This window comes from Crocodylus siamensis, chromosome 12 (genome assembly GCF_052110815.1).
Source record: "Crocodylus siamensis isolate JL-2025a chromosome 12, ASM5211081v1, whole genome shotgun sequence".
Classification (NCBI taxonomy): Eukaryota; Metazoa; Chordata; order Crocodylia; family Crocodylidae; genus Crocodylus; species Crocodylus siamensis.
The window spans coordinates 24,956,496-24,967,331 of NC_143406.1; the positions used below are offsets into that span (position 1 = coordinate 24,956,496).

The window sequence follows — 10,836 nt, forward strand, 5'->3', positions numbered from 1 at the left end:
ATTCATCAGAAGAAAAAATCTTTATGCTAAGAACATGTGCAAGTGGGCAGAGGGATGTGTGTATTAAATAGAAATTACAGTCATATTTGCCTGTGTGCAAAGGTGCCAGAAGATGAAATTTATATTTAGATGCCTGCATATTTTGGACCCTCTGTTTTTTCCTGGATTCAGAGCCTTTAAGGCTCTGTAAGGGGCTATTATTAGTCTGATCGCTTGCGTAACACAAACCATAGGACTCAACCCAGTGATTCATCTATCAAGACCTGGTTTAAAAAGTGCATTGAGGTTTGTTGGGGGGGGGTGTTCTGATTTAACAGGTGCTATATAAAATGATCACTTAATAAATAGGAAATCCTATGTTTTAAAGAGTAGGTTTAAGAATATGTGAATTATATGTGGCTCTGCTTTTTCCTTGGGCACATTTAGCCATCTGCAAAGTGTTTGTTCCTAACACTTCTTTCTTTATCACTCTGGAGTGTATTGCTGCTGGGTGCACATCTGCACATACATATTGAGCCAGGGCAGGAGCCCCAGGGGTCAGCCTGCCAGCCCATGGTTGCTTCCCCTGGGTCAGTGTGCTGTAGAGGGGCTGGCTAGGGGCATGAGGGTGCTTCAGTGCAGAGCTAGCCAGCAGGTAACCCCTGCACTGAAGCACCCTTGTGCCCCAGCCAACCCCTCCAACATCTACATGTGTCCTGCTATGGAGTAAATCAGTTTACTCCAGCCTAATGGGTGGCTCACATGTAGATGCAGAGATGTTTACTGCACACCTAATTAGTCTACTGCACAGTAAATGTCTTGTGTAGATGCGCCCACAAAGTGTTATTGCTTTTCTTTGTTTTTAATTTAAATTGGAATGAAGGTGGCTAATGAGCAATGACAGGTGCAATTATACTAGATCTTCATGAAGGAGGGAAACTCCTGCTGATAAATTGAATGTCTCCTTTAATTTAGCATGGTCGAAACAAAGATTTCCTGTTAATATAATTTCACATTTACACAGCACCTTTCATCCCAGAAAATGTCAGTGCACTTAATTAACCTGAGAGTCTGACATTAGGCATCAAAGTAGTGGCTTAACTTTTACTGAGAGTTGTTTGTTTTCAGGTGCACTGAGCAATGTGGTCATTTGTTCAAGCATATGCTGTTAAGTACTTAAATTTGTGAACTTTAGTCTATATAAAATCAAGGTGCTCCTGAAATAGCCATTTTTTACTTGGCTCCCACATTAAGGACTACCTGTGCATTACGCTACATTATAGAGAGGGGCTGATCTAACAGAACTTGAAAACCTAAAAGCAACCTGTTAACATCTACATATCTAACTTTTGAATGGATTTGGTATGCTGTCCTGTGCAACCATTCATCTGAGATACGGACATTATATTGGGGTGTTTCAGAAATGCCATGTAATTATAGCTTAGGTTACATTCTCCACTAAAGCTTTTATTTCTGCTCGTCAAGGATCCCATTACATCCTGGTTCATCAAAAACCTCCAAGTAAGGAAATGCCTTAAGAGGGGTTTGTATGATGTCTCTTAATTGCTATTTATCCTTAAATATCTCAGAGGTGACATCACGCTGTTTCAAGCTGAGAGATCCCTTTGATTTCATGTAACCTCTGGCCTGTAGCTGTCACTTACGCCCCAGTCCAGCAACATGATTTCTGTGCTGTGCAGAGTCACTAGGCAGTTATTCAGGTGCCCACATAGATGGTTTAAGACAGGTTGTGATTTGTTGTGTCAGCTAGCTACACTACTACATCTTCTATTGCTGCCAAAGTACTGAGTCTGTGAAGTCCCCAGAGAGCAGATGAAAGCACAGCAGGCAAAGTATCTGCAGTAATGTACATCAGTTGAAAGCATGTTCCCTTACTGTGACGTGTAGGCTTGACCTCGTGGATTAGCAGGGGGGACAGTCCTTGCAAAACTGTGAGAGAATTCTGGTGATATTTTTGCATGACTGAATCTTGTTGCAGGAGAAGCAGAAGTTGTTAGATGAGATTGAAGACCTCACTGCTCAACTCAAGGAGGAGCAGGAAAGCAAGAGGAAGATGGGAGACAAATTGAACCATGAGAGACACCAGTTCCAGAAGGAAAAGGAGTCCACCCAAGAGGTGAGTAAATCAATGAAACTGTCTAAACCCTTCTGCCTGTGTGTTTGTCCGGTGCCTTCAGTTACAATGGATGCACCTACAGGGGGAAGAAGAGGGGGAACTCTTGCTTTCATTGCTAGGGAACCAGGAGGTTCAAACTGCTTATAGGTAAAATGTCCTTGATAATTTTGTCCTACCTTTTTGCCGCTACTCAAGAAACAAAAAAAACAAAATCACTGTAGCTTGGCAGAGCCTAGTCATAAGGCAGTCAGTGAAGATGCCTTGTCGTAGCTGGGCAGAGGAAGCTGACACAGCATCTGTGCCATTTGCTCTCTCAACTTGTATCAAAGCCATCACTTTCAGGGACATGAAAATTCATCCAAACTTAATTGTGTTTACAGATATAGATATGCGATATATAGTCCTCTGATTTAGGGCTATTTTCCCTATTCAGCAATGCCCATTTTCATCCATATTTAAGTGTAATGGAAAAGGCATGAGGATGGGACTTGGAATCAACCAGTGTTATCATAACAAGGGCAAGAATGTAATAACAGTCAGAACAGAACTGTGGCTGCTTACAGGTGTGAAAAAAAGAAGTGTTTTACTTTCAGCTCCATGTGTTCCTGCAGTGAACCTAGCGCATGCCCACAAGGGGCATGTTAGTTTGACCCAGCTTCCTGAAGCCAGTATAGATCAGGTGCTTCAGTTGAGCTTTTTGGCATTTGTATCCAATACCTGGTTAAATCAGCTTTATATAAAAATGCCAACAAGCCCCACTGAAGCACAGAAACTGGGGAGCCAGGTCAAACCAACACCCTTCCTCTTCTGGTAAACAGGGGAGGGAGTTGTTTGTTTGGTTTGGTTCTATTTTTTCACATCTGTCAGCAGCGTGTGTGTTTTGTGTGCTTTGCACCAACCATTCCCCCTCGCTTCCTGCTGTCTCATTCAACGGCCCCCTTTGAAGCAGTGTGGAAGATCACTTATTCTTGGTGTTACAGCACTTGATCTACTCCTGACAAGACAAACAATACGAAGTCTTTGCACACAGGCAAAACTACAAACCTCTTCTTGAAAAGAGCCAAGGGTTCAAAAACTTCCCTTCCTCCAGGAGTTCTGGAAGATTGGTTTCTCCATATTACAGGGCAAATTAATGTTTGCCATCCACAGCAGAAAGGGAGGCTTTTGCCTCAGTTTGCCAAGCAAGGTGGATTGTATTATAATGCAAGCAGCCATTTGGTAAAAGTATCAGGGCTGACTTTTGAGGGGGTGGATACAAAACACTGCCATTTCCAAGCAGCGGGTTTCTGTTGAGGCTTATTGAAGCGGGGAGAGTCCAGAGCTGCATGATCTCTCTCGTGCAGTTTGGTCATGTACTTGAACTTCCAAAACATCTATGTGCATCTGAGGGGCTTGTGTGCTCCTTGCTGTGAAATCCTGGGAGCAGCAGAATAAATGAGTTGAAAGAAAAACTCAAATAGCAGCCCCAATCCATCCCCTCCTCACACTAGCTCATGGGGAGCTCTTGCCTTGGCATTCCAGGGGCTAGTGCTTTTTCTTCAGTCCAGCATATTTGTATGGCTCCCCTCCCTGTCTGTAGTCACTGTTTTATGGTGCACAGTCTGAGGAGGGAAAGGGAAGAAACCATCTTCTGCCTTTGGTTTGGTTTGGCAATGTGTTTCTGCTTCAGGTGGGCCAGCTGTGGTGTTTTACTGCCATAGCTGATCTGTTTTACTGGGTGAAACACATGTTGATCATTATCTCTCATCAGCCCCTGTGCCAGGCCCCAGGTTGGGACCTGGGAAATCCCAGGATGGGGGCACAGAACGCTGGGAATTCTTAAGCTCCCGCTCTGCTCTGCACCTCCGTGCTGGGACCCACACTTCACGTAGAAGCACAGGTTACTGTGGGATCTGATGTGGAGCAGGGTAGAGTGGCACGGGAACCAGAGAGTCCCTGGTGCCTAAGCCTCTGTTCTGACTTGTGCTTCACATAGAGGCACAAGCCAGCATGGGCCAATGGCACACATCTCTGTACGTGGGGAAAAGCTGGGCAGGCACTCTGTGGGTTTGAAAGGTTCACTTCTGCCTGGAAATTCCCACAGTGCACAGTGCTCTCTCAAGCCTTTGGAGAGCATGGGCAGCTCTGAGCTGCTTGAGCTCTCCCACCATAAGCAAAATAGATGTCTGCCACAGTAAAGTGGTGCAGATTGTTACCACATTTTGTTGCAACTACAAATCTGGGCATGTGGCACAGCAAAAGGCAGGGACATCTGTTTGCATTTCACTTTGTGCTGCCATGAAAATGTTTATGACATCATATACTGCTGGCTAGCACTACGGAAGAAAGAGACTTGGGGGTCATCATTGACCACAAGATGAACATGAGCCTGCAATGCGATGCTGCGGCTAGTAAAGCGACCAAAATGCTGGCTTGCATCCATAGATGCTTCTCGAGCAAATCCCGGGACGTCATTCTACCCTTGTACTCGGCCTTGGTGAGGCCGCAGCTGGAGTACTGTGTCCAGTTTTGGGCTCCGCAATTCAAAAAGGATGTGGAGAAGCTTGAGAGAGTCCAGAGAAGAGCCACATGCATGATCAGAGGTCAGGAAAACAGACCTTACGACGACAGGCTGGGAGCCATGGGGCTCCTTAGCCTGGAAAAGCGCAGGCTCAGGGGTGACCTGATGGCCACCTATAAGTTTATCAGGGGTGACCACCAGGATCTGGGGGAACGTTTATTCACCAGAGCACCCCAAGGGATGGCGAGGTGGAACGGTTATAAACTACTGCAAGACCATTTCAGGCTGGACATAAGGAAGAATTTCTTGACTGTCCGAGCCCCCAAGGTCTGGAACAGCCTGCCATTGAAGGTGGTTCAGGCACCTACACTGAACACCTTCAAGAGGAAATTGGATGCTTATCTTGCTGGGATCCTATGACCCCAGCTGACTTCCTGCCCTTTGGGTGGGGGGCTGGACTCAATGATCTTCCAAGGTCCCTTCCAGCCCTAATGTCTATGAAATCTATAAAGGCAACTAAAGACTACATCTGTTTCCACCCTTAGAGAGGGCCTTTAATCCTGCTATCACAATCTTCTGGTGAGAGGATGCTTTCACCTGTAGGGTTTAAGTACAGTGGTAGTCAGGCCACCTGCACCTTGCGGTTAGCTTCCTCATATTCAGGGAGTGGGTTTGTTTGATTGTTCTGCCCTAGTCTCCTTTGTTCTGTTGCAGCTGATTGAGGACCTCAGGAAGCAGCTGGAGCACCTGCAGTTGTTTAAACTTGAAGCAGAGCAGCGAAGAGGCAGAAGCAGCAGCATAGGACTCCAGGAGTACAATAGTAGGACGCGGGAGACAGAGCTGGAGCAAGAGATCAGACGGCTCAAGCAGGTAGTTGGGACGGGGGCAGGGAAGATGAGTGATTCAGCCATAATGGTGACAGCGCTTAGCTGAACAGGACCGCTGATGTTCTTTAGGTCTACCCTTGCTAACTGGTGCAGACTCCTCATGAAGCACATCTGGACCAGTGTTGGGGGTGGAGGCAGGTTACTGCAGAGAAATTCTTTCCTGGAGTCACAGCTACCACATAGGTTGGGCCTAAAAGCAGCTTGTGGTCCCAAGTCAGAATCTCCTGGGTTTGCTCATGTGCATGATGGCCCTCGCAAGCAGACTGGGCAATGTGAATGCATTTAACTGCAAGGGAGTGCCTGGACTTTCTAAACTGAATGGGGGAATGTAGGACCTTCTCTTCATGGAAGCGGTGATCTGCCTACCCAGCCATTCAGTATCCTGAGGTGAAGGATGAATTCTGGGAATGCTATTTTCTTCCCCCATTGAAACAATTCAATCCCAGTTTCATAGCAGAAATACAAAAAGCTGTAGAATCCTTCCAATGTGTCTTCTACTGAGTAAGGCTTCCCAGGGCTCTGCTGACTTGGAAGTGAGCCTGTGTCTTCCTTCTGGTTCTGCCATCCAGTCCTAGGACACTAGGGGCATGTTTTTCCCTTGTCTATGCTCAACTTCCCCATCTGCAAAATGAGTATAAGACAGAACCTCTGTAGAGCACCTAAGGCTTGATAGATGTCTCACACTGTAGAAGTACAAATTGTTTGTATTGATTTGTGGGTTTTGTTGTGACCAGGATAACCGAAACCTGAAGGAACAAAATGATGAACTGAATGGACAGATCATAAACCTTAGCATCCAGGGAGCCAAGAACCTCTTTTCAGCTTCATTTTCAGAGTCCCTAGCTGCAGAAATCAGCTCGGTCTCCAGAGATGAGGTATTTACTGTATGGTGTTGACAGGAGGCTTACCCCTGTTTACCTCAAACCCCTTTGTTTTTAGGTGGATTGATGTATTTATGTAATCCATGCTCCTTGCTTGTGAGCACCTAGTTGGAGCTGAAATGCCCTCCATGCTCACTAACAAAGTAAAGATCTGCTGAGAGCTGCCTAACAGAAGGTGGCAATGCTGTGTCCTAGGGATGCTGTTCTACAGCTCAGCTGCTCTGGGGAAGAGAGATTCTGGCTGAGCTGCTGCCTTTGTACATTTCTGAAGAAAGCCATAACCTGTCAGGTGCTCAGATGCTGTTGTGGGGGGACAATATAAGACCCTACATTGGTGGGGTGGAAGGGGGAGTTTATAGCCAGAAGATGGTTGTGCTTAAGCATTGAGAAGGTTATGAGTTCTATTGGACTTTGTGCTGTATAGTAAAAGCAACGAATCTTGTTAGCAGTAATTTGTAATATAGGAGTTGCGTACATGCTTGGTGTAAACTCAGGGGATGGTGGGAATCTGTTGTGTAGGATGTCTTTCTTGGGGCAAAGTACTTATTTGTAGTGGCCCCTTCTGGATCTGTCAGTTTGTTGTTGAGCAAGCTGTCCATGGCCAGAGATTGCAAGGGGATACTTGCTAAATGTCCTGGACCTTTGACCTCTTAGTTATTAATTAAATCCCTGCCCTTCCTCCCTACAGCTAATGGAGGCGATTCAAAAACAGGAAGAAATCAACTTCCGCCTGCAGGATTACATTGACAGGATCATTGTTGCCATCATGGAAACGAATCCATCCATCCTGGAAGTCAAATAAGGAGGCGACAAGCCTCTGTACTGGGGATCTGGTGTAGACTTAGTGCTCTGAGAGGGGAAAAAGAGGCTTGCAACACCTTTGATCTTGATGAAGGCACAAGAAGCATCACTTGAGATCATTGGATGGATTCATCCAGTGGACCTGGGGAGAAAGAAAAGCAGCAATGAAGCTTTGTTGTTTGACTCCATTACTTAAAGACCCTTCCTGGCTTTGAGGGGTAAAAAGGGAATCTGGAGAAAAGCAGGCACAGGTAGAAGAGGAAGGGGAAAGAAGAGGAACTGCCACCCTGCCACTGGAACATATCAAACACTGAGGTTGATAAATGGCTGCTAACAAAAACTGTCTAAAGCATAATCCTGAAATCCCTATTGCATAGGTGGGGACTGAGTTTGAAAAGAGTTATCCAGAACCCAGGGCCATAGAGAGATGAATCCCATTCAGCCGGTTATTAAGAGAAGATGCTAATGGGATGGAGAAGCTAGCTGACTGAATTCTGTGCCCTGTCCCACTGACACACCTACTTTGCCAAAGTGTCCAGCACATGCTCACTAAGGCAAATCTACTAACAAGAAAAGCTTTGTCCCAGACTTGTATAATATTTTTTTCACGCGTAGTGGGAAGTTCCTTCGTCAAACAGCACTGCTAGCACCTTGCTCCCTGGGGCTTGGCCCTGATGGGTTCTCCATTTAGGTGGTAGATGAAAAGGGAGGAGTGGCCATCTTTTGTAGACCATTGTTGGAGCCTGATCCGTGCCTCCACACTTGTTTTGTTCTGGCTTGGTGAGAAGTTACATTGCTCCATCTTCTTTGGAGCTCACTGTTCAGCAGGCTCCATCCCATGTGTGATTCACTGGGGTGGCTTTTATCACATTCCCTTTCTCCTTTTGGGACAAGCTCCCCAGGTATCAGATGTGAATCTCTATGTATCAAGCCAGTGGGACCTGAATTGAATGAGCCTGTGGTAGGGCAACCAGCAATGGGAGGGATAAAAGTCACACAACCATAGATAGGTGGACTCTCTACCCTTCCTTCCTGTTGTTCCCTTCAGGGACTGAAGGCAGGGCTACAATCTCTCCCAGCTTTATTAGTCTGTCCTGGAGCCAGCCTGGCGGCTGGCATGTTCTTCCCTGCTCCTGCTTCTGTTTGTATGACTCCTCCTTACCTTGGAGTACCTATATAGCCTTGGTATTGCTGCAGCAACAAATGGGTGCACAGCACCTTGAGGCAGTTGCATTCAGGCAGCCCCTTGTGTCAGAGAACAAGCTACAGTGAAGAGAAACAACGTGAGCCATTTGAACACTTACTTCAGGCCCAAGGATTGTTGTACCGTGGAAACTGTCGCCTATGCCTGAATGTCACTTCAGAGTGAAGGTGGTACGGTCGATGGCAATAATTTTCTCTGAGATGAGCTCTGCTGTTGATGCTCACAGCACTGGAGGTGGGGCCCTTGCCGGGGTGTAGGGCAGAGCCCTGGCTGGCTCTTGCCCACCCTCTTCTCCCATCCCTGTGCTGCCCTACCTTTGGTTTCACCCTTGCATTAATCAAGTTTTTGTTGTTCTAAACCAGGAAACTGCTATTATTGTGTTGACTACTTAGACAACTGTGCTTACCTGGAGCCTGAACCTTATGGTGGGAAGGGCATACAGCTGGCTGGGGACTGAAATCCAAGACCACTGGGAAACAAAAGCCATGTTTGTATCCAGCACGTTCAGGCTCACTAGTATGAAAGGCCACTTTTAAATCTGAGGGCCTTTCACAGTGCATTGCCTAATAAGTAAATGAGGAGTTGATTAAAAAGAGCCTTTCCCTCTGGCTACCAAAATAACATTAAGAAGGGTAGAAGCTCCTGAGGGATCTGGCTTCTGTTACTGAGGGGTTGTGGCCCAACAAGTTGGGGGGGGGGGATATGTTTGGGAAACTTGAAAACATAATTTTCTCCAAGTCAATATTAAATGGTTCCTCACAAATACACTTTTCCTGTAACAAAAAGCTGTCCTGATTCCAAGCATGGCCACATGGGACAGACAGCAGGTTTCTCTTTTAAAATAGGGGGGGCAATTTTGTTGTTTTTAAATCAACCAGTTAGCTTTTAAAGGACTCGGCTAATTGAGTTGAATGCCAAATCTGTAGGTAATGTGGAAAACTTCTGCACCAGTACCACACTTTACACATGTTCCTCATCTGTAGCACTAAAGCATCTGAGTTTGGCAAGTGGCCAAATCTGTAGCTGCATTCCTCACTCCCCTGTAAAGCCTGTTACATGCTCACAACTACTGAGTTATCCTCTCTTCCCTAGTTTTATTCCTTAGATATGGAGAGTAAAAGCACTTCACAGGGCACAGGACAGCACAGAACCATGCTCATGGTAGCCTAGAGGATGTCCCAGTGGTGGGAGAGGAGCCTGCCGGGGAATATCTGTGAGCACCCTAAGCAATGTTGCTACCCTGACTTCTCTACCACTCCATGATACAGAGCTCGCTTTCGGGGCACCTGTGCAGTGTATACATATTTATACAGGTCTGACTTCTGTTTTAAAGTCTGTAGTCCCTTGAACTGGGTAAGGGAAGTACCCTTTTAAGAGGGGCAAAGAGGAGGTGATGGCAGTGAGGCAATGCTTTCAACTCTTCTGCCAGGCAGGAGCAGGATCTCCAGTCCCCTTTGGATATTCTGTGAAAACACTTTCCTGAGGAGGCTTCTGTTTGTAAGATCTGGTGCAAGAAATGGGGTGATGTGCATTGAAGGAGGGAGCCATGTTCTCTCAACACCAGGTCAGTGAACCACCAACACCCACCTTCCCCCTCCTGCACTCTTGTGTAGCATACCCCAGCAGACCAAGAGCTCCTGTGCACTTGGCAGTGCTCTGAGCTGTCTCCCTTGCATACGTTTTGCTCCTTAAGTCTGTGGGAAGAAGCCACGTACTGTACATTTCCAGAGAAGCTTTGGGTGTAAATCAGTGTATACTTGGAGAGGGAGATTTTTCTATCTTGTAGAGTAGGTATTTTTATAGAATGAAGGTTGATCCATTTTTTAATACTTTAAAGAAGAGAGAAATGTATCTGTGTATACACAAATATTATATAAATATAAATATATATATATATATGTATAAATATATAAATATTGGAGACCTGCCTTTCTTGACTTGGGATCATGTATCCCCAGTTAAAACAATCTCTTTTTTTTTCCTGTTGATCACTCCGAGGTACTGTAGCTGTAAATAATCACCAGGAAAAAAGTTTTAAACACAAAAGCACTGACTTGCACACTGACAATGCTTTAAATTCCCAAGGAAAAAACCTGTACTTCCCAATAAAGTCGCGCTCTCCCTGCTGGTATGTGAAGGAAACTCAAAACAGGAGGCAAAAACAGTATTGTCTTAAATGATGTATTGATTCTTGTCAAATTAAAAGCTGTTACCATTACTCTTCAGAGTGTTTTCTCCTTTCTCTGCTTCCCCAGGAAGGAAGGGATGGCAGAGGAGGGAAGGACTCAGAGATGTTTTCGTAGCTTGTCAGTGCTGACTCAGGCTTTAAAAGCAGGAATTGTGTGAGCACTGCAAAATCCCCAGGAACATCGGAAATTAAGCTCTTCCTTTGGGCTGGCAGACTCTTCAAGGAGTTTCCTGCCAATGGTGTTATAGAAACCCCAGGA

At 45.8% G+C, this 10,836-nt stretch overlaps 1 protein-coding gene across 3 annotated transcripts in view; it reads left to right on the forward strand.

The window, feature by feature from the left end:
• Positions 1-10,607, forward strand: part of RAB11FIP3 (RAB11 family interacting protein 3) — a 166,621-nt gene extending 156,014 nt beyond the window's left edge. For all 3 annotated transcript variants that reach the window (XM_090023283.1, XM_090023284.1, XM_090023285.1), the window contains 4 exons: positions 1,979-2,116; positions 5,331-5,486; positions 6,238-6,378; positions 7,073-10,607. In XM_090023283.1, the coding sequence (XP_089879409.1) occupies positions 1,979-2,116; positions 5,331-5,486; positions 6,238-6,378; positions 7,073-7,186 (549 nt within the window). In that variant the 3' untranslated portion in view covers positions 7,187-10,607. The remainder of the gene's footprint in view (positions 1-1,978; positions 2,117-5,330; positions 5,487-6,237; positions 6,379-7,072) is intronic.
• The last annotated feature ends 229 nt before the right edge of the window (positions 10,608-10,836 follow it).